Source organism: Chionomys nivalis, chromosome 6, assembly GCF_950005125.1.
Source record: "Chionomys nivalis chromosome 6, mChiNiv1.1, whole genome shotgun sequence".
NCBI classification, from domain to species: domain Eukaryota; kingdom Metazoa; phylum Chordata; class Mammalia; order Rodentia; family Cricetidae; genus Chionomys; species Chionomys nivalis.
In genome coordinates, this window is record NC_080091.1 from 42,203,879 (window position 1) to 42,228,694 (window position 24,816).

General features: G+C 42.7%; 1 protein-coding gene across 2 annotated transcripts in view; it reads right to left on the minus strand.

Moving 5' to 3' along the window:
* The window catches only part of Tbc1d14 (TBC1 domain family member 14), a 111,515-nt gene that overhangs the window by 30,725 nt on the left and 55,974 nt on the right, over nt 1-24,816 (minus strand). The window contains exons 3-4 of one of the 2 annotated variants that reach the window (XM_057771808.1): nt 24,654-24,774; nt 417-535 (exon numbers count right to left, since the gene is read on the minus strand). In XM_057771808.1, coding sequence (XP_057627791.1) covers nt 417-535; nt 24,654-24,774 — 240 coding nt within the window. Of the gene's footprint in view, nt 1-416; nt 536-6,195; nt 6,317-24,653; nt 24,775-24,816 lie in introns of those variants that run through there. The other variant, XM_057771809.1, reaches the window with a different exon arrangement.

A 24,816-nucleotide genomic window follows, 5' to 3' on the forward strand; every position in this document is an offset into this window, starting at 1 on the left:
AATTAGTTTAGCTATGACCTCTTCCTCCAGGAAGATCTTCAAGCATGATCTCCTCACCACACAGCAGGAATAGCAAGGCACCACCCAAGAAACTCCACAGGCCACTCTAGGAGGTGTCCTGCAGACAAAGGTACCTTCAAAGCACCACTTTGGAGCACGCTTGCAGGGTTCCTTGCACTCCCAATTGGCCTTGGACTTAAAATGGCTACACAATGTAAACCTGGATGGTAAACTATAAGCAAATACTGCCTGAAAGGAAAATCCTGGTTAAATTTCTATGACACAGGACAGTTTCCCAAGTCACCATTTGGTGTCACACTGAATGAAGGCTGACAGAGAGGTAACTCTTCTGCCCTTTCCTGAAAGCTAGCCTCATCCCCACAGCAGACAGCACAGAGGCTCTTCCCCAGACTCACGCAGGTCTGTCCTCAAGGATGAGTGCTGTGGTGGACAACGGCTCAAAATCCAGGTTCTTCCTCACATTCTGCTTTGGAGAGGGTGGCCTGCTTGGTCTTCCAGCCTTGTCTTCATATTCCTAGGACAAAAATACCAAGGTGACTCTGGGCCCAGCCAGTTTCCGATTATCAAAAAAGGAGCTGCTTGTAGCCAAGTTAGTTCACTGTAAGGATGAGTACAACTCCAAGTCTTCCCTGCTGTTGAGAAGGAAAAGCACAGGCTGAAGGGGCCCAAGATCTCCCTGCTGTGCTGATGTTTAGGGTAGGACTGCATACTTCCCTTGCAGGTGGTTATGAAGCTAGAAGGGTCTGTAGCCCTTTAGCCAGGATTCCCACACAGTGGCAGGTCTTCTGTACTTCTGGGTAAGAGATGAATGGCTATTATAATGGTCACTGCTATACCATCACTACACAATGTCCTGTCAATAATTCTACCATGCCCTGGAAATCGAAAAGTGACCTCCATACACAGAGTCACTAATTTGATTCATAGACTGCAGCCACAGGAGCTTAGTCACACCTGGTGACCCACATTCCAAACACCCAGTAGAAGGGTTCAGGAGAGTCAGCTTCCAAAATAATGTATGATTTGGGATCCCTGTAAAATCAAAACATATTATTTTCTGGTTGTTTATCCCAGGTGAGGTGCATCCCTAAGGGAGACAATCTGGTTGGAAAAAAAAGCAAGTGTGTAAATGCCACAGATTTGTGCCATTCTGGGTGACGAGAGTGGCACTATCCTATGAAGATTTATCGACACAAGCTAGAATACTATTCTCTCACCCAGAAAAGCCAGCTAAGGCTTCTAAAAAGTACAACATCTTCTGTACACTGGGGCACATAGGGTTTGGATCCTACCTTGCTTACTCCAAAATGGTCCCATAGAAGGGGGAAAATCTCTTTCAGGTACCTATCTATCTAGAACTGAGAGACTGACACTGGCTTCAGACCCTGTACAGGGCTGAGCATTGACAATTCAGTACCAGCAGCAGGATGTTCCACGTCCAGTAAGCAGGTGTCAATATCTTCAGGACAATAGGAAATCTACCCAAAGCTTTGTGCTGACAGTGATTCTAAGGCATTTGGCATTCTGGCAATAATTAGTAACAATAACCCCATTGGATGCTACCTATCTCCTGAGCCTGGTCTAGTGCAATTTATGTTAAAGCCAGTAATCTCGGGTCATAAATGCGATGCCCCAGAATCTGGATGCTTCTTTCCATTTGCTGTGGCTCCAGACACCATCTGACTAGACCTCCCTAAGAATCAGTATGGTTATTATCACCCCACCTTACAGACAAGGTGATGCACACTCAAAGTTCAGGCCTAGGGCTGCAGGTCCCTCTGCACTGCCACCCTAAGGAGGCCAGACCTCTTTTGTGACTATACCCAAACAAATGTGTAGTTTGGAAAAGAAAACATGGATTGGGAGGCTTCTGAAACCAGGTTGGACTTGATACAAAACACAGATCCACTAACCAGGAACTAAGACTCCAAGCAAAGCATATTCTTAGAATTCTCAGTCCTGGTTCCCACAGCTACCAGGTGGACATGAGCACTATCAGACCAGGTTGCTGCCAACAACAGGGAGAAAGCCATGCAGTCAGCACAGCCCCTGCAGCACAGGGATAGGATTGCATGCACCATTGCGTTTTTTTCCCCTCAGACCTGAAATGACTCCATAATGCAAGGGAAAATACTGCAGTTGTAAACCAATCAAGGAGTCCAGCAAAGTTTGCAAGCCAAACACAGAAGCAAAAGGAAAGGAATGCTTTCTTTATTCAAGGCCAAAACATCAGGTTTTGTCAACAAGCACTTCTTACTAACTTAAGAAACAACACTGGGCAGTGGCAGCTGATCAGGCTAATGTACCAAGCACTTTCAGGGGCCTCACAAGCAGAGCTGATTTAATCTGCACACCAATCCTCAGAGTCTAAAGATGCCTCCACTACCACCACTACCCCAATCCTAGTGGATATATGGAGGCCCACTTAAAGATTTGCTCTGTGAAGAATGGGTAAATTGAGCAGACTCTGAGCACTGGGTTCTTTAGAGACATTTCTCACTAACTCATGTAAGCTACACACAGGTAGGACTCCATAGGAAGTAATCTCATTGCATTCAGCCTCAGTGAAGTTTTCAACTCTGACAGAAACCTATAATCCTGAGTCAGTTAGTGCCAACTGGGGTCAAATAGTATGCTTCATCACACAGGGATGCATGATTACAATGGTAGAGTCTGGCCTGCCCAAACTTGAAATCCCAGGTAGAACCCTTTCAAAACCCAAATGGTACTTTCAAATACAAATGGAACAGCACTGGGAATGGTCACATGTCCTGCTCCAAACCTAGCTGTTCTCCTACAGCCGCCTAGAGATGTCCACAATAAGCTCTCTGTACAACCAGACAAACCAGCTCCAGGCACAAGAAGACAGTACTCACTCTAAGGCCTGAGAAAAATATTCACTACTGACTCATCAACACTAGGGCCATACACAATGCCGCGGAAGAAAAGGTTCAGAAGACCAAGATCTAAGTCCTGCCTCAGGCAAGTCTGGACTATCTCATGCCTCCACTCCCTCATTATAAACACTGGTAAGCCACTGGTAAGACCATGGTGAGAGTTAAATGGGGTAGTATAGTGTGATGGCTGCCTGCTCTCTGATGGGCTGAGCTCTTTTTGTATGCCAGGCAAAATCTGTGAGTCTGTGTCCATCTAACCTGCCACTAAAAAGTTTTTCCTGCAAAGAACCAAGTTAGGAAGTCTTTTTGTCTTAAGTCAGGTAACACTTCTCTGCACCTCTGAGCTTATAAAAAGTGCTCCAGACCAAGAGTAAAACAAGTTGCCCAGACAATCAACTGTAGCCTCACCCACCCTGATCATCCCAGCAGAGAGGAGTTTAGAACAGTATTCTTCAAGGTCCTACTGCAAGACAGTTCAGTTGGTCATGAAAGACTTTTTTTTTTTTTTTTTTTTTTTTGGTTTTTCGAGACAGGGTTTCTCTGTAGCTTACTCACAAAGATCCGCCTATCTCTGCCTCTCGAGTGCTGGGATTAAAGGCGTGCGCCACCACCGCCCGGCTATGAAAGACTTAAAACAGTAAGAGCCATGAGGCTCAGCAGGTTCAATCCCAAGATTCCACATGATTCAAAGAAAGAACCAATTCCCTCAAGCTATCCCCTGACTGCCACATGCACAATATGGCAAGCAAACACTGTGACATATATGCACATATGTACAGACAAATAAATGTAACTTGAAAATTTAAAAAGAAAACAATTAAAAAGTACACCTACTAAAAGCAGTTTGTCTCCATTCTACGCCTATCTGTATGATTCAAACTGCCTAAGTGTAGGTCATTTAAAAATAAATAAATAAAATAAAAACACTTTGCAAGACAGTGATTTATAAGTACCTGGATGAAGTCCCCGACCTGAGCAGTTGGTAATAAATCTCACTGGGGAAGATGAGACCAGGCCAATGCAGCTGCTAACCGTGGGAGACGCTGTGGGGTGTGGTTTGATGAATGAGTAAGTTCAGAGGAAAAACATCAAGAAGCCTGAACAAGGCCTCAACTTTAGGTAGGGGCTATGAGCAAAGCTCATTTGTGAAGAGACCGTGTGGACCTACTCTTTAAGAGACCCTCACTCCTCTACCTTGCAGGGACCTCTCTGCAAGGAAAGTAGGTACAGGCAAAAGCTACTGCACAGAGCAGACCATGTGAAATGCGGAGGGGTAAGCAATAAGAAGTAAAGGGTCAGAAAGAACAAGAGACAGCATCTCATTTATGCCATTTAGGCAAAGACAGATAAGAGCTAATCCTGAGGCCATAAGGGTGAGAGACCTTCTGACAACACAAGCAGTAACCAAGCGAACACCCAATGTCAGTGGGGATGCCCCCATGCATACTGCCTGTGTTCTTGGCAGACCCACCCTAGGTTGGCTGTTAAGTTAGTTTCTGCTAGCTCAAGGCTCTCCTTCATGGGATGGCTTATTTCAGACAAAGATTCTGGTCTGTGGGTTAGCGAGAGCATTTTAATCAGGGCTGAGACTGAGTCAAAATTGTTTTGCCTAGCCATTATGGTCTCAACACATAGCTACTCAAAGCTAGTGGAACAACCCAAAGGAGGAGAGGAGTCAGTATATAGGGCTGTAAAGTGTTGTGTGAATGTGGGTTAGACCTTACCTGCAGACTTCCTAGAGCCAAGAGCCAGAAGAAAATCAGTAGACAACTGAATTTGTTTTAAAAAGAGACAGAGCATATACACATAACGTGCAAGTGCACACACATACCCTGCAACAGACAAAATTTGTACTGAAAGGAGAGGAGGTCTGATCCGAAGCAATGGAGGAATACTTTCCAGGAGGAAGACAAGAGAAATGGCTTATCAATACTACCCCTGGAGCAAGAATTGTGCTACAAAGATAGCCAAGAATGACGTTAATCTAATCAGACCCCCACTAGCTTCTTGGATTAGTCCACCAAAAAGAAAGGGCTATCAATCAGGCCTGTGCTCACATCTGACTCAGCAGCAGAATCTATCTGCTAATGGAAGTCCAAGGTTCAGGACCTATATCAGGAATAGGCCATCCCATAGGGGACTTGAGCTAGCATAAACTAACCCAGGAGACAGCAGAGGGTGGGTCTGCCAGCCGCAAGCAGTATGCAGGGAGCACTACAGGACGGGCCATCCCCGCCAGCACTGCCTCCCTGAGCACTATCTTCCCCTCCATGCCGTTTCTTTGTCTGCTAAGGGTAAAGAAATGAGAACAAGTAAGCATGAGGCATGTACCCAAAGGAGATGCCAGAAATGTCAGGTGCATGGTTGTCACTGTATTACTAACAAACAATTTCCCACAACATTTCTCTAAATAGGGTACGAAATGGGGCTATGGAGAAGACAAACAAGGCTCAAGTGTGGCATAGCAGAGCTGGTCTCACCCCTTGCTGTCTGTAGCAAGCGTCCGGAAGAAGACTGCTGTTCTAGGACATGGAGCTGTTTTGCCATCTGAAGAGAGAGTGACCCATTCAAGTTTTACAGGTGCTCAGCCCTCCAGAAGATGTGATGGTGACTCGGTGCTTTGACCACAGCGTAGGTAGGTAAAAGCCCTGAACACCTGGAAAGGCTCCTCCTCTCTGGGCTCTTGTTCTCTAGCCCAGCACAGTCTCCTCCCAGAAATTATTCTCTTAAGTTCCCAGGAATGCTGGCACTGGGAACAGCAGCTCTCAGGAGACCTTCTCTAGTGGTCAGATTACTTACAAACATCAAGAAGACAAAAGTTAACACAGGCACTAGGAGCTGAAATGGACCAAACTGCATGGGTTCTGAGAAACCCAGCTGTGGTCTGTCCTGAGTCTACTGTTCCCCCAGACTCCTTCAAACAAGACCGTTCCATCTCTAGGTGGCCCCTGACCTGACTCTGGAAAAGGAGCAGTGACCCTAGGGGTGAGAATAAGGGCTGAAAGGGCGATCTCTCTGTACCAACACTGGATCCTGAAAGAAAATCCTGCGAGCAGCAGACACAAAGAAGGCCATGGGAGGAGGTGCCTCACTGGTGTCCCCGGCAAGCTCAGGTTAATGGGTAAAACAGATAGATGCATGTGATGGACACACACCTGCATTCAGGTTTATATGCACACACCCGCACATACCGCGCACAGGATCAAGCAGGCCTGGAATAGCAGGCCGAGGTACCGGTGGAAGCCAAGCTGGGACCGCGGACCCACATAAGACTCACCATGAACGCCAGGCCTCAGAGGCGCGTGGCCGGCGGATCCATGCCCAGTGAGTGGAGGCCGGCCTCCCTCCTGCCTCTGGACCACGGTTCTACACGCAGCTCTACACTGGGCGGGTGAGGCAGGCGGAGCAGCAGAACGGCAGGACGTTCAATCGCTCACAGATACAGCGATTCCCGGATCCCAGCTCAGTGTTCCTGGGTTGGGCTGGTCTAACTGGCAGGGACCTCCTCCACAGGAGATGGGGCGGGGCTGGCTGAGTCAAGGCTCAGTGGCCTCCCTGCCAATCTTGAGGTGACCAGTCCCAGACAGGAACCTCGAGGTTCTAAATACAGCGAGAAGAGTAAGCAAAAGACTGCACGCGGGAGAGAAAGTTCTGCTTTGTGAGATTATAGGAAAAAAAAAACAAAACAAAACAGAAATATGTGTCACCAAAAGAAACTCCATAAACTAATTAATACGGTACCCTCTCAGAAGCTGACTGGTTATGAGCATAAAGTACATACTGACAGGGTTCATGATAGAGCTTGCTTCTGGAAAACAACCTGGAGGGGCATCTGACACTTTCCAGGGTAAAAGAGTTGTTTTCTCAACAGCATTAATTAAAACAAAATAGCACCTTCAGAACAGAGGACTTCACTGTAAACTACACTTATAAAATTTTTTTACAAATCTGTATAGGGGCCAAAATTATTTTAGGCCGGCCTAGTGTACTGAAACAAACTCGGTAAGAGCATCACAAAGTTCTCTGTTCTTGCTGGACCTTCTCACAAGCATCCTGGACTGGGAGTTACAAGGGACCTCACTCACCACTGGATTTTTGAAAACTCAGTACTTAATTTTTCATTCACTAACAGAAACCTCACAAAGAAGGAGCCCTGGAGATCCATCAGAAAAAGGGGCACTGTCACGGCACATAGTAACACCAATAGTAACACCCGTGCAGAAAATCTGGGACTCTCGTAAATCCCTGGGGGCAATTCAAAACAGTAGGGCCACTTTGGAAGCAAGTTTCCCAGCTTCTTATACAGCTCAATACACACCAGCCACACACCTGAGAACTTATCCAAGAGAAATCACCTACAAAAAGGCCTGCTTACAAAACTTCATAACACTTGTGTGCCAATCAAACTCTAAAACAATCCAAATGTCCACCAGCGGAGGAACACATGAACAGCTCAGAACCAGCAAAAAGAGGAAATTACTGACACACACATGCTGCTGGTGAAAGTGCCTCTGAAACAGTGCGGCAGCAAAAGCTGCCAGAAGGGAGACAGCCAGGGTGGGGCCGTGTATGTGAAATTTATTCATAAGGAAATTCTCTAGAGAATATACAATTGGTATTTGTCTGAAGAAGGGACTGAGGACTGGCTGCACACTTTGCGTAATGGAAATCCTCCAAAACCGGATGCGATGGCAGGTGGGCAACCGTGCATCCACTGGGGGTCACTAAGCGTTTATAGTGAGTGGATTTCATGGTGCATTAGTATGTTTGCTCAGTGTGGGAGGCACTGGGATCAATCTGAGTTCTGCAAAAAAAGGGAGGGGGTCAAATCTGTGGAAGTTCTCAAGGAATAATTTAATAAACCCATATACAAACTTCACCCAGATCACAGTAAAGTGAGAATGTTACAATACTCACCTTAGTTTTAAAACATTTTACCCCTTGAAAGAAGTTGTAGATGCCATGTCTTCTCCCCCTGTAACAGCCAGCTCCTTAAGAGGAAGAAAGCCGTGAGGGAGCCAGATAACTGTCCTCCAGGTCTCACCTTCACTGAACACCCTCACAGAAACACTCCTCAGTGCCTTAACTCAGCAAGGCCCTGCTTCCATCCTGGCTTCAGCAGCATGTATAACCTGTCATTACATGGTCATCTGACTCACATTCTCTCACTGAGCTGGTGAGGGGCCAGCAAAGAACCTGGCAGAGGAGGCACACAGCACTCACTTGTGGAATCAGTATGCCAATCACAAGAAGCCACCTGTCCTGACTGCCTGCCATCCAAGCAAGTACTCCAAGTACTTGGCCCCAGCAATAAAGACAAACATGGTTCTTGCCCTAAGTCATTCACAGACAAGCAAACAGGCAATGTCTATACCAGTGCTCAGTGATATGACAGAAAACGGAGGTTGGGAAGAGACACTCCCCCTCAACAAATACTAATACAGTCTCAGGGGAAGGCAGTTAACAGTACCTTTCTAGAAACAATGCTATTGGCTGAAAGAGAGTTAAGCACCATGAAGCTCAGTTCTCAGAGACAAGAGCAAGTTCTCGGCCTCTCCATGCCTGTTACCATCACCTGGACTCTTAACACCTAGTGCCTACCCAACATTTTACAAGTTAGCCAACTGGGGCCATAACTGAGTCCACAGATTCACTCACATTAAATCTGGTCAATATGGCTATAAGCAAGCACTAAAAATGTGTTAGGATGTGCAAATACCATTTACAAAGTTTTGACTACATATTACACCATGAGAGAGCTAGCAGGGTGACTTCTATCAGTGTGTGAAACTTAAAGGACTAATCACACCCTTCAAGACTTTTCTTCATCAAACACTGGCATGAATATTGCATGTCTTAACCCATACAACAAGTTTTCCTCCAGAAGTTTCCTGCAATAACCAGAACACATCCCCAGGCTTCCTGCCTCCCTGTTAGCATGTTTGATCTATCTGCTTAGTTTGTATGTCTATAGCACAGACATCTCTACCTTTGAAGTCAGGGAGGCAAGACTGACTCACCTTCACTTCCTAGCAGATCAAACACCCAACAGGCCACTGAACAACATAAGGGTCAAATGAAGGTTACAGGAACAACTTCAGTGTCCAATACAGGGTGATGGTCAGTAAATCAAGAAATAGCAACTCCTAAAACCACTAAGTAAAAACAAAATCATTCAACAATATGTGAAGCTATAGAAAAATGTGTTGTCAAAAATTAGAAATGGTCTATAGGTTAACCATACACTAAAGCTGAGCACCATCCTAAGCCATCAATAAGCAAATGCAGTCCGATCTCTCTTGAATACATCTGGGTGCTGCTTGAGAGACACACAATAAAGCTACAAATACATGAACAAGAATTTCCAATGAAGAAAAATGCTGTGCAGAAAATACCCCAGCAGGCTGACATCCCTTTAGACTTTAGTTTCAGGGGAAACCTGAGAAGACACCATCTGAGCTATGACCACCCACTGAAACACACATTGAAGAAAGGGCAAAATTAATGGCTTGGGGCAGACAAGAAGCCAGAATGTGTGATGGGGTGCACCGGGAAGAGGTGGTCCTCCCAAGTTCACAGCAAAGAAGACATATTCAGCCCAGTGTGATCAGCAGCCAAGAAGATCTGCACTGAAAGACTTTGTATCAGGAGTTCGTACCAGCATAGACTTTCACTTCTTTATAGCACAACCTATAAGGGTACAGGGAAGCTAATCTTAAGAACAGGTGATCTGTAGATTCTGCATTCATATTCAACCAACTGCAGATCAAAAGCATTCCTCAAGGGGGAAAAAAACACTGTTGTCTGGACTAATTATCATAACTCCCTTAACAACACAATACTTTTTACACAGCAGTTACATTGTATTAGGAAGTATAAGTATTGTAGAAATAATTGAAAGTGAACATGACAATGTTAGGTTACCATTGTATAAAAGGGACTCTAGTGTCCCAGGATTTGAGGATCCATAGAATGTTCTGGAACAAATATCCTGCATGACACTACTATTTAGGTTTCACATTGTAAGAAACCCCATCGGGGATATGGTCCTTCTCAGTCACTATAGCTTCCTTTTTAGCATCCTCTACCAGGTGAAATTTTTTTTCTGCTTCTACTTTGCTGAGTTTTTTATCAGAAATGAATACTGAACTTTGTCAAATACTTTTTCTGCCTCAATAGGACCATGTGGTTTTCAGTAATACAGTTAGTAATACAGCTGATGACACTGACTGTTTTCCTACATCATGCTGGCCTTGCATTTCTAGGATAAATGTCACTTAGTCCTTTGTGTTGGCGTCAAAACATGTCTTGGGTTCAGTTTGCTAATAACATGCTGAGGATCATGTGTGCTCATAAAGGACACTGGGCTAGGGTTCAGTGTCAGCAACACTAGCATCAAGGAATGAGTCAGGAAATGTCTTTTTCCTTCTAAATTTGGCAGTGTTTTTAAGCAGATTTCATGAGTGAAACCACGTGGGCCTGAAGATAACTTTTCCGGAAACTGTCTTATTTTTTCTCCTTGTTGTCATCAAATTCCGTGACAAACGCAACTTAAGAAGAAAGGGTTTATTGTGGTCCCAAGCTCCAGGAGGATAGTATCCACCACAGTGCAGAAAGCATGGAACAAGAGCAGAAGATCAGTTCATCACACTGCATCAACACACAGGAGGCACAAAGTGACCAAGAAATTGGAGCCCCAGCACCTCAAGGCCCACCCAATGACCCATTTTCTCTACTAAGGGTCCCCCTCCTGAAGGTTCCACAGCCTTTCCAAACAGCTCCAGCAGCTGGGAACCACATGTTCAAACATGTGAGCCTGGAGAAACATTGCACATTTAAACTACCACAGTATTTAACTGTAATTTTCTTTTTAAGAGAAAACAATTTAATTTTATTTTATTTGAATGGGTGTTTTGTCTGCATGTGTGTGTGTGGGGGGGTGTTGGATACCCTGAAACAGGAGTTACAGAGAGTTGTTAGCTGCCATATGGGTGCTAGGAATTGAACCCTGGTCCTCTGAAAGAGCAGTCAGTGTTCTTAACCACTGAGCCATGTCTCCAGCCCCAACTGTAATTTTCTTGCCTTACAAAAAACAAACCAAAACAAATCCAAAATTGCAGTATGAATCAGTTCACATTTTACCTCGGATGAGTTCTAATGATTTCTAATTTCCAAGGAAATAGATCATTTCACCTGAGATGACAAATTCCTGTAGAGAGTTGCTCAAAGAATTCCATTTTCCTTCTTAGTTTTGCAGATTCCACAGTACTATCTATCATTCCTTTTATTGAAAATCTATTTCTCTTTCCTTGGTTGTTCAGCTAAGATTGATCAGGACAAAGATCATTCAAAGATCCAGCCCTGGTCTCACTCACTGCCATTTACAGTTCCAATTTCATTTCTATTTCTTCTGTATCATTTGATTCACTTCTGCTTTTTAAAATCTTAAGACAGGAACTTGGATTACGATGTGAGACCTTCCTTCTTTTAGTCTCATGATATATATTTCTTATCCAAATTTCACCTTCCAAGTTTTGGTATGTTGTATACTTGTTTGTATCAGAATATTTTCTAATTTTCCTTATGGCTTCCTCAGAAATTTGCTACTTATTTAATATCCACATTTAGGGAGATGTTCTTAATATTTGTTATTGCTTTTTGTCTAATAAACACTATGGTTAGAAACATTTACTTAACTTTAATCCTTTGGAATCTTTAAAGTTTCTTTTATGACCCACACATCTGTCTGGTGAATGCTCCACATGCACAGGGGATGGCTACTACTAGAGGGGGAATGTTCTGGACAGGCCAGTCAGCTGCTGGAGAGTAGAATTCAGAGTCTCCACACCCTGGCTTGCTCCAACTGCAGCTGCTCCTTCTCAGGGTCTTAGAGTAGCACTGACCCTCCACTTGGAAAGTAGAAAGGTCCAGTTTTCTGCATCTCTGCTTGGTGGATTTGCATCAGGCATTAGGTGCAGAAACACTCAGAGCTAAGTGGTCTTCATTAGGCAACAGCTCTCTTTATTTCTGGGAACTAGTTGTGTGAAGCCCAGTTTTTATTTTTTATGACATTAACAGGTCTACCTTAAGGGAGGTGCTAAAGATTGAACCCAGGGCTTCATGTACACTAAACACAAAATTCTATGATTAAACTACACCCCAGCTCCATTTTCTCCTCTTTCTTCAGAGTGGTATCTTACATGTTGAATATTTGAAGAGTTCTTTGTAGATGACAGAATTGAGTCACTTTTTTCCAAACCTCTTTGATAGCACTGGTGTGCCTAGGCCATCCGTATGTAACATAATTTGGTAGGTCTGAATTTAAGTGTCATCTTACCGGGTTTATTGTTGCTTTTCTTCCCTGTTTCTTCTCTTCTGCCTTCATTTTGAGTTTTCTGAATTTGGTTAATTGTAAAATTTTGCAATTTTAATTTATCTCTCATGCTTTGGTCATCTTTCTACATAGTTCAATGGTCGGCCTAGGAGCTGAAATATGTATATGCAATTTTCTGTGACCTAATTGGAATCAGTATTTTATCACTTTGAGTAGGAACTCATCGCCCTTCCCCTAATATATGATTGACTTATATGTTACATTTACATACAAAGACCCAAACAACACGTAACTATTGCATTTAACCAAACACATTTTTAAAGAACCTATTGAGAATTGACTCTCTGCAATTCTGCAATCTGCCATGTTTTACCATTTTTGTTCCTCTTTCTTCCTATGTTCCAAGGTTCTTTCTAGTGCAACGACCCTGCAGTGGTCAAATCTTGTACAAACTATAGAAATGATCCCTGAAAGTATAGGGATCTTACTCTCTTACAACAAGACTCCTGGCAGCAAGTGCTCTTACTTTTCATCTGAGAACACTTTTCTTTCACCTTTGTTCTTGATACAACATTCTGGGTTGACAATTCTTTTCTTTCAACAGATCCAAAAATACTGATTCCCTTGATGAGGGTGTGTGTGATTTTTTTTGTTTTGTTTTAGATTTTTTACTGTATTTTTACTGTGTGTATTTGGGAAGGGGTTCTGTGCCAGTGTCTGCAGGTGTTAGCAAAGCCTCAAAAGAGGACACTGGGTCCCTTGAAGTGCAAATTACAGGTGGCTCAGTCACCCAACCTGGGTGTTGTGAACTTAACTATAGTCCTTTGCAAGCACAGTAGCTGCTCTGACTGCTGAACCATCATCTCTCCAGCCCCTTCTGTTGTTACTGATGAGAAATTCATAAGCATTCAAATTACTATTCTCCAATAAGTAACACACTGTTTTTCTCTGAATGCTTGTAGAATTTTTTTTGTCTTTATTTTCAGCAGTTTGGTTACAACTTGTCAGAACTTACCTGTTTATAGGATCACTGACTAGACTTAAATCTGTAAGTGTATGACTTGACAAATTTTGGACATAGTCATTTATTTTAATTTTTTTTATTAATAAATTCTTTCTCTTAAGACTTCTGTGGCACAAATTCAAACTTTGATAATTCTGGCTTCAACTTTTTAATTTTTTAAAAAAAAATTATTGTATATGTGATTGTGTGTGAGTATAGGCACATAGGTCCAAAGAGCATGTGTGAAAGTCAGGGGACAATTTTCAGGAGTTGGTTCTTTTCTGCAACAATATGGAATCTAGGAATTCAACTCAGGTTATGAGGCATGTGCAAGCACCTGTAGCTGCTAGACCATCTCCATCTTACTGGATTTTAAACATTTTAGTGTGTTTCCTATGTTCAAGATTATATTACTTTACTGACCCTCCTTTGATCTTTGCTGTTAGACTGCATAAGTTCTACTAATCTACCTTAAAACTTACTCTTCCTAACTTGTGTGTTCTGCTATTGAGTGGTCTGCTTAGTTATTTCAGCTGTATTTTTTTGTTATAAATGTTCACTGATTATTTTCTATTTTTCAACTAATGTTTTCATCTTCCACTCTCAAGAGTGTCTACCCTACATGCTGGAGCATTCTTCTAATGGCTTCTTTAAGGTCATACACAATCTCAATATGCATGTGCTCCATCCATTCTCTTTTACTTAAGGTCGGATCCATGTACCCAGACAGTGGCAGGAAATACAGAAGTCATAATAAACTTAAAGAAGTCACTTTCCTGCACATCTCTTTGGAATCATCAAGTGTCTTCTAGTTCCCTGAGTCTTCCTGCTGTGATTAAATAGCTATAAATTTCCCACCACTGTGTTGGTGAGAGAGGGCAAACCAGATGTACAGATCTCCTTTTCTTACCAGCTTCCCTCCTGCAGTGTTAGGCTCCTGTCAGACACTGAGAACTAGAGTGAAAAGAACAGAGAGAGGAGGGCTGGAGAGCTGGCTCAGCTAAGAGGAGCCAGGCTCAACTCACACCAGCCACGTGGCTGGTCAAAACTGTCTATAACTCCAATCCCAGAGGTTCTATTGCAATCTTCTGACCTCCCTGGGCACCAGCCACACATGTGGTGTACATAACATACAGGCATAAAACACTCATACCCATAAAATAATAAAATAAATAAAACCTTAAAAAAAAAAGATAAGAGAGAAGGGGGCTGAAGAGATGGCTCAGCAGTTGAGAGCATGGCTCCTCATCCAGAGGACCTAGTTCAATTCCCAGCCCCCACATGACAGCTCACAACTGTCTATAACTCCAAGACCTGACACCCTCATACATACATGCAGGCAAAAACAACAATGCACATAAAATAAATACATTTTAAACAACAACTACAAAAAGAACAGAGGAAAAAATAATGCAAATGATGCTTTCTGCCTATCTCTAAGTATTGGACTCACTCTTCCCCTAGCCATAGAGCCCTTTCTGGTCCTTTGCTGTTAGACTGCATAAGTTCTACTAATCTACCTTAAAACTTACTCTTCCTAACTTGTGTGTTCTGCTATTGAGTGGTCTGCTTAGTTATTTCAGCTGTATTTTTTTGTTATAAATGTTCACTGATTTATTTTCTATTTTTCAACTAATGTTTTCATCTTCCACTCTCAAGAGTGTCTACCCTACATGCTGGAGCATTCTTCTAATGGCTTCTTTAAGGTCATACACAATCTCAATATGCATTGTCAAAAGACAACCAAGTCCTTAAACCTAATAATTTTAAACTATATTATAGATTGTTTGTTTTTCAATATAGGGTTTCTCTGTGTGGCTTTGGTGCCTGTCCTGGAACTTGCTCTATAGATCAGGCTGGCCTCAAACACAGAGATCTGCCTGTCTCTGCCTCCTGAGTGCTGGGATCAAAGGCATTCACCATCACTGTCTGGCCTAGACTTTTCTTTAAATATTTTTTAGATTTATTTTGTGTGCATGAGTATTTTGCCTGCATTTTTTTCTATGCACCATATGCATGTTTGGTGCTGAGGAAGTGGTAAACCTCCATATGGGTGCTAGGAATCAAACCTAGATCCTTTGCAAGAACAAGTTCTCCTAACCACTGAGTCAATTCTTCAGCCCATAGACTCTTCAAAAGTTATGTTCCAATACTTGACCTTGTGTAAATGATGACACTATTATAACATATTTGGACTCCAAACATAAAGACCTACAAGTTCCAGCCAGCTTTTCTGTTGAATTGTGATTCTAAACTGTTTTCAGCACTTTTGACCGTCTTGCATGTGCACCACCCAGTGGCCAGTCAGAGATTTGCATGTGCTCCATCCATTCTCTTTTACTTAAGGTCGGATCCATGTACCCAGACAGTGGCAGGAAATACAGAAGTCATAATAAACTTAAAGAAGTCACTTTCCTGCACATCTCTTTGGAATCATCAAGTGTCTTCTAGTTCCCTGAGTCTTCCTGCTGTGATTAAATAGCTATAAATTTCCCACCACTGTGTTGGTGAGAGAGGGCAAACCAGATGTACAGATCTCCTTTTCTTACCAGCTTCCCTCCTGCAGTGTTAGGCTCCTGTCAGACACTGAGAACTAGAGTGAAAAGAACAGAGAGAGGAGGGCTGGAGAGCTGGCTCAGCTAAGAGGAGCCAGGCTCAACTCACACCAGCCACGTGGCTGGTCAAAACTGTCTATAACTCCAATCCCAGAGGTTCTATTGCAATCTTCTGACCTCCCTGGGCACCAGCCACACATGTGGTGTACATAACATACAGGCATAAAACACTCATACCCATAAAATAATAAAACCTTAAAAAAAAAAAAAAGATAAGAGAGAAGGGGGCTGAAGAGATGGCTCAGCAGTTGAGAGCATGGCTCCTCATCCAGAGGACCTAGTTCAATTCCCAGCCCCCACATGACAGCTCACAACTGTCTATAACTCCAAGACCTGACACCCTCATACATACATGCAGGCAAAAACAACAATGCACATAAAATAAATACATTTTAAACAACAACTACAAAAAGAACAGAGGAAAAAATAATGCAAATGATGCTTTCTGCCTATCTCTAAGTATTGGACTCACTCTTCCCCTAGCCATAGAGCCCTTTCTGGTCCTTTCTGTTATGTTAACACTCCTTTCTGAGTTTGGTCTGTCCAAGTTCAGGCTAAAAATGCCAGAGAGGAAAAGTCCATTCAGTTTCAGTTTAGCAATACTCTGAATTATGGTCTTCTTGCACAGTCCTGCACCATGTGCTTTCTACCACCAGCAAGCAGATGCTCTGTGCACTCTGTTCACATAGTGTGTTTACTGGGTGAGCAGAAGTGGCATATACTTAACTAAAATTAGGACCTTGTTCTAGTTAGTTTTCTTTTAATTTGTGTGTGTGCATGTGTGTGTGTGTGTACATGCACATGCCACAACATACAAGTGGAAATCAGAAGCTAACTTGTAGGAGTTGCTTTTCTTCTTCCACCATGTAGGTTCTGGGGTCAGAATTCAGATGTGGTGGCAAGTGCCTTTATTCACTGAGCAGAGTGCTGATCAAAATGAAGGTTGTTTCCTTGCTGTTTTAGAAATTATCTGTAGGTTTTCAGCTACCTCCATTGAACACCCATACATATCCTTCCTGTAATGTGTAATACTTTTATATACCAGACCTCTCAGAAACCAGAGCACAGGAAAATGAATGTCACTCTAAGCTGCCCTGGATTTATGACTTTCTGGGGTTCTCTAACATCTAAAAGCTGATTTGATTCTAGAAGACCACCTAAGTCATTCCTGGATTGATGTGGGATTCCCCTCTGTATGCTGTGAATAGCACTGGTTAATAAAGAAACTAGCTTGGCCTATAGCAAGGTAGAAAGGAGACAGAGTCAGAAAGAAGCCATGTAGCCCCGCTGGAGACAGACGCCGGAACTTTAGCCGGTAAGCCACAGCCACGTGACCATACACAGATTAATAGAAATGGGTTAAGTTAATATGTAAGAGTTAGCCAGTAAGAAACTAGAGCTAATGGGCCAAGCAGTGATTTAATTAACATACTTTCTGTGTGATTATTTCAGGGCTGAGAGTCAGGGAACTAACTATTGGCCTCCCTCAACAAATGTTCAGAAATCTTTTGCAACTATACTAGACAGTAATCTTGAAACTTAACCATCATTTTACTTTTACAGGATCCCATAAAAAGAACATCACCCCCATGACAGCTGAAAGCAATTCTAGAAGACGACATCCCCTCTCCCAGGCATTAAATATTATAGGCCAATAGTTGCTCATGTTTGAGGTTCTTTAGATACATAGAGATTGTTTTTTTTGTTTGTTTGTTTTGATACATAGAGATTGTATTCTGCCTAGATATGTAATCTTCAACCACTTCAAGGATCTATAGAACACAGCATTTAAATAACTGCTCCTGTCAAGGTTCTGTTGACATGAGACATGATTGCTCCTGACAGCACCAAGCTATTTCCAAGAGAATGTTGAGCATCGAAGACACTCCACTCAGAGTTTGTTTTCATCTTGGCACAACTGGCCTTTGGGCAAGGAACTGCCCATGCCTCAACCACTGACAAAGTACATGGTATCTGGACTGGATAAGCAAGATACAAGGAAAATGATTGCCAAACCTTGCCAAGACAGGATAAGACAGCTCTGAAAATTTTCCTGCCCCAAAAATGGTCTGTCAGTTATGCTAAGCCTTAGCCAAAGTTGTTGCTTCAACATTGTAAATGAGACTTTGAGTGATTGCTTGGGTAGTCAATTGTCTCCATCATATACTGCTTGCTTTGGAAGTTGCTTGATTGCACTTCCTGCCTGCTCAAGTAATATTATTTCAGGCCTTCGATGGGTTTGAAGATTAGACAGTTGTAGTTACCATCCTCTTATGGTTTAGCCAACTCTATTTCTGATGCAAGACTTAAGATTCTTTGGAATAGAATGCCTATTAAAATACTTATTATGTGTTCCTTGCTTAATATTGTTTATGTTGGTTGTAATTTTATACTTGATATCTGTTCCTATTGTATATAGTTTGTATTGGGTTTGGATTGCTCTTATTGAGACAAAAGGGGGAGGTAATGGGGAATCTTTGCCAACCAATTATCTTTAAGAGGTAGGACACCTTGGGAGAGGGTTGAGGTGGGGAGGAGAGAAGCAGGGAGGGGAGCAGAGAAAAATGTAGAACTCAATAAAAATCAAAAAAAAAAAAAAAAAAAGAGGTGGGACCAAGTTAGGGTGTGGCTTTCTAGGACCTAGAGAAAACCGGCAAGCAGCCCAGATGCCCTCTCTCTGTGTGTGGTTCCCTTGCGGCACAGCTGAGTTTGAACTTCTCATTCCTGTTTTGTGAGTCTTCCCCTTATAATAAATAAAAATATAATTGTTTTATCTTTTAGCTAGCCTAGTTATTTCCCAAATCAAGCTAACTTCTACACTGGGTATACAAAGCTAACACTGAATCAGTAAGCCTATGGTTGCCATAACCAGCAGCTGCCTTAGCAAGAACCAGCACTTTGGTTTTCTGCTCAACCTTACTCCCTGACAGTTAAGCTAATTGCTCAACAAACAGCAACTAGTGTACACAGAACAAGACTACCCCATTTTGTTCACAAGAGAATATGAGCAAAACCCCACCCCTGCTAAGCGGCCAGAGCCCCCATTCATTCAAACCCAGTGAACAGAGAACTGAAGGCAGCATCTTTACTCTATAGCTCAGTAGCTATAGAGTTCGCATGCTGGTGGATGTACTTCTGGCCCTTTGTGTAGCTAGCTGCAGTGATGACTACTTTCTTCCCAATAGCCAACATTCCCACTGCACAGCTGTCATCCTTGGGATTACTGTAGTTGCTAAAACATGGCTCTAGTTTACTTCAGTGTGCAGGAGGCACGAAGTCTGCAGACTTGCATTTCTTACATCTGCAGGTAATGAAGACATGCCTCATCAGGTCAGGTCACCTGACTACCCTTCAAGAATCACGACTTTAGTTTCATTCTCTTATCCTTGGTCATGTTTGTTTCCCTAAGGTACCTCTGACATCATTATGTAAGCTAATGAAAAGTATAACTTAATTTTCAAAGTTTTTGTGAAATTTGAAAAGAAACTGGAAAGTAACATTTCAACATCCCCCGCCCCCTCATCTCACACACACACACATCCAAAGAAACTGAAGTCTCTAAGGCCAAGCCACGAGAATGTGACTGAGACCAAGTGAGGCCAGGTGCCCTCAGAGTACTTCCATAAGAAAGTGGGCATATTTATTAGCTGAAAATTACAACAACCATCCCTTGATCAGCTCTGGGCAAAATATACTGCATACACAATCTGTTAAGTTATAGCAACACCACGGGTAGGTAGTTATTCTAATACCAAGTCCACACCTAAGACAGACCCAAAAGAGACAACTGATCCCAGGTCATACAGTGAAAGGAATCCAGAGCTCTTGGCTGCTGTATACACCTGTTCCCTTGCTCTTCCACAAGCTCTGGAGCCACATCATTACACATGCTTTCATGCTCTTGGTGCCTGGTGTCTGCTCAATGACTCAAGCTCATTGTCACACTGTACTCAGTTTCCTGTGGCTCAGGATTAGCTTGTCAAGAGAAAAAAAAATAATGAAAACAGCAAACACTTTTGTAACACTTACTGCACTCAATATTATTCTAAGCATCTAGTATGATTCACTTATTTAATCCTTAATCACCTAGGAGATAGGTACATTTCCTTTAAATTTATAGATGATGATATGAAGCTCAGACAGATTGAATAGCTTGTCCAGAGTAACACAGCCAAATTGTGACAGCTGAAACACAAACCCAGGCAGGCTGTCTCCAAAGTCCATGTTCTTTTTCTTTATATTTGATTTGTGTGTGTGTGTGTGTGTGTGTGTGTGTGTGTGCACTTGGGTGTTGGTACACATGTACCACTGTGCCTCTGTACAGAGGCCAAAACACAACTTACAAGGGTCAATTTTTTTCCTTCTACTATGTGGATCTCATAGATTGCACTCAGGGAATTAGGCTTGGCAGCAAGTGCCTTCACCCACTAAGCCATCACAGCAGTCCCAAAGTTTAAGTTTAAGTTCTTAAAGCACTATTTGATGACAGAAAGAAAGAAAGAAAGAAAGAAAGAAAGAAAGAAAGAAAGAAAGAAAGAAAGAAAGAAAGAAAGAAAGAAGAAAAGGGAATACATAGAATCTTGAGCACTTATTTATGTTTTAGCTCTAAACAGAGTTACTGTCACCATCTTAGATCACAAGTATAGACAATCAAGGATACAACTCTGGCCTCTGTAAAGTCAAAGCTAACAATAGTGACAGAAGCCAGCTCAAGCCAGGGGTGCCAGAAGTCCTGACCCTGACTCCCTCTCTGGCTTTGCCAGCTTGGGGTCAGACCCGAGAGACGGGAGGGCCAGAGACACAAAGCATATACAAACAGGTTCCAGGCAGGATTATGTGAATCATGCATGGGTACAGCTACTTTCTTCATTATTGATAGGTAAAGCCAAAGGTCTTCTCAGCAGAACCGTGTTACTGCACAGCCAGCTAGCTTCTGCATTCCAGTTCACCAATAAGATGCCAGAGCAGGTAATACATGAAGCAAGAGATGTCAGGAGTCATATGGATGTTTATTAATATTGTCATTCCTTCTTAAGTATAGAATCTTTACAACAGTACCGTACTTCACCTCCTAGAAAAGTTACAGCTGAGTTTTACATACAACTTATATTTAATTGTACGCTCACTTAATAAGCCTCCACAATGACTCAAAATCAAAATGCAATAACTTACAAAGATGATTTCCAACACTGATAACTTTAGTGAGTCTTCCAGGGAAAAGGTAGACAATATTCTCACAAATTTTATTTTCAAAGACATGAAAATGTACTGTGTGGAAACCTGCCTCTTCCTTTTATACCCTATACCTAACAGTCATCAGTCCTGTCCTTCCTTTTATACCCTATACCTAACAGTCATCAGTCCTGTCCTTCCTTTTACACCCTATACCTAACAGTCATCGGTCCTGTCCTTGTCACTCCACAGTGACCTCAGCTGGACCAGGTCCCTCTTCACCAACTAGAGTGCAAGTGAGCTTACCACACCCAGCTAAGGAAAGACCTCCCATCAGAGAGGGGCACCAGCACACCCCTCAGGTCACAGACAACCTCCCTCTGCTCCTGAGGCTCAGCTCTCAGGGTTCATATCATCACCACCTGCCTAGTCTTGGTCCCTGACTGCACGGGATGGCGTTCCAGCTCTTCCATTCTCTAACTATTATGACTGCACAAGTCACTCAGCCTCTGCACCTCCACACCTCCTCAGTGAGGTGAAGACAGCGACTGTATCTTCCTCATCAGATGGGGTAGTTTTGGTTTTCTTTGAGAATTTCATACACGAATACTGTATGTACATCCTTTCTACACCACCCTCTCCCCTTCCAAGTATTCCCATGTGTCCCCCCACTCCTATAGTGATACATTATTTATTATATTATATAATAAATAACATTATTTTAATAAATAAAGTTTGCCTGAAGACCAGAGTGCAAAGCAGTCACACTAGTCAGCCACACAGGCCAGGCAGTGATGGCACACATTTTTAATTCCAGAAGGCACACTAGTCAGCCACACAGGCCAGGCAGTGATGGCACACATTTTTAATTCCAGAAGGCACACTAGTCAGTCACACAGGCCAGGCAGTGGTGGCTCACACCTTTAATCCCCGCAGCCATACTAGTCAGCCATACAGGCCAGGCAGCAGTGGTGCATGCCTTTAATACCAGCTAGAGAGGAATATAAGATGGAGGAGACAGCTCTCAGGGTCAGTCTCAGACTGAGGACTCATGGAAGCAGGATCATTCATTTCAGTCTAAGATAGAGGTAAGAGTCAGAGGCTGGCCACTTTGCTTTTCTGATCTTCAGCTTGAACCCCAATATCTGTCTCTGGGTTTTTATTATTCATGCTACACACTCCCTCTCAAATTCATGGTACCTTCTTTACTATTTTGTTACATACACATAAAATATATATTATATATGTATATACGTACAGTTTGCTAAGTTCATTTAGTGTTGCTCAAATGTCTATGTGTTTATGGATAGCCACTTGGGACTGGATAACCTATCAGGGGTTCATCTCTGGAAAGACTGATTCTTCCTCTCTCAGCAACCATCAATTGCCTGCAGTTCTTCATCTAGGGGGAGATATTGTGATATTCTCCCATCATGTTAGGATGTCAACTGGTAGTGTCACCACGCATGTCCTGTTTAGGTGACGACATTGTTAAGGTTTGATGTGTTCAGTTCCCTGTCATTTGAATATACACTATCTTGCAGCAGATGTCCTGGTCCAGTGGTACTTACAATTTACCCCACTTCTTTATCTGGGCAGGGGAAAGCAAGGCTGATGGAGCAAGAAGAGCTAAAGAACACTAGGGATAACAGAAAAAGCCATAGGAGAGCATGCTGTGTTTATTTAAAAATACATATATAAGTAATTTAAATGAAGGTATCTCACCTGTGGTGATCACGCTCTCCCCAACAGCCTTTTTGTTAGATAGCTAACAAAAACTCCAGTGCCAGACAACACATCCTTTGAGTTCTTAGTCAGGGAAGCTCATGAGAATTCCCAAACAATACAAGCTATTGCCAATGTCTTTGGCTGTCTCCCAGAATTTGAAGATAAGACATATTGCTAAAGACACCATATACTTCAGAACACTGGGAAGGATCAAACTGGAACTGACCTGGAAACCTCATTCCTGAGGACCAGCACTCATAGTGTTTGAAGGTGCTATACAAGTTGCTGAGGGAGAAAAACAAAAGCCCTATTCAGCTGTAAAGCCTATAGACTACAACAATGACCAGCATGGAGAGATATATCTGAGGGTGCAATAGTGGCAGTTATATCTTAGGGGTAACCAACAATCACCTCATTGGACTTAGGTCCTACTTAATAGGAAGGAATTCCTTCCTGGCAATGTAAACCTAGCCATGGCTGGTGGGGTCATGGACTCTGCAGGACAACCTAATACTGTCACTCTTCTAAACCAATATAATTCCCAACTATATTCTAAATACTTATTTTTATATCCACAGATAAGTGTAACTCTTACTCATACTCAAAAAAATCTTTTTGCAGCAGGTGGATGCTATTACAGAACGCCACAACTGATCAAAATGCAAAGAAAAACTAGCAGTAGGATGCTTAGTCCCAGTTGACGCATCTATAACACAACCCTTACACCTAAGGCCCAGGGAACAACATGGGTTATTATTTTAAAGAAACTAGAAGCACAAATGCTACTGCTTTAAGCTAGCACATAGCAAGCCCTTAGCAAGCAATGCCAATATCAACTGTGCCATCTCATGGAGAAAGACCTGTCTATTTTCCATGCCCTGCCTTAAGTGGGCCTTGCCTGCCTGAACTGGGCCATGTCCTTTCTCAAATCCCAATGTCAGTCATGAGGACTAGCACTTAGTTGGTTCTCAAGAGGGTCCAGAAAACAACTAACTGTCAGCAAATATAAATCTAAGGTGGGAAGAAGGCTACTGAGGACAACCACTTGGCCAACAGCAGACCTTCAAGACAACAGGTTTCAAGGCCGTAGTACTTGTGCAACAGCTGACTTTCAAGGTAAACAGGTTCAGAGCTTCAAAGAAGTTGTGGTGCTAATAGTTTGGGCTGCCTGAAGGCTGCCACCATTTGACATGGGCTCCTCCTTGAGAAAATAAGCAGGTGATCCAGTTGCAGAGTCAAGAAGTAAGGAAGTCAGTGAGATGTTGGTGCAGGCCCGACCTGGACTAGCCTTGAGTCCCAACCCCCAAAGCAGACAACATCTAAGTAAGAAAGAGGCAAGCCTGGGAGCATGATGGCCTAGTCCACATATCCCAGAGTAAAATGAAGGATTTAAGATTCAAGAAATGGTCAGGTGGTGGTGGAGCAGACCTTTAATCCCAGCACTCAGGAGGCAGAGACAGGTGGATCTCTGTGAGTTCGAGACCAGCCTAGTCTACAAGAGCTAGTTTCAGGACTGCTGTTACACAGAGAAACACTGTCTTGAAAACCCTCCCCACCTCCCCACCTGAAAAATCCAAGAAATGTGTGGAGATTTGAGTATCAAATACAATAAAAGTTTGACTTCAAACACATTTGCAACCATTACTGGAAAGACTGATTAAAATTCACCAAGTTTAAATATCTAAAGCCCAGCTGACTTCCCTAAGTGCATGTTACAAGTTGTAAAGAGGTGAAAAAGAGTTAAATGAGTTAAATCTCTGAACTCACTGAATACAATTTAAGAACCCAGGCACATAACAAACACAGAGAGCTTTCCAACGTCAAGCCTCAGCAAGGGTCACGTGTGTGGTTCATAAACACACCTTCACACACCAGGGGCTTACCTTTTGTGTTTTCTTTGAATCTTTCTGAGCAGTCTCTCGAAGTGGGACTTTTCCAAACAGCTTCCATCCCAAGTCTCTCTGTCTATCAAGTCTTGCATTTTGTTTTCTAGCAAGCAAATTCCTATAGAAAGAAAAGAAAAGGGCTAGGCCATTTCTGGGTGTT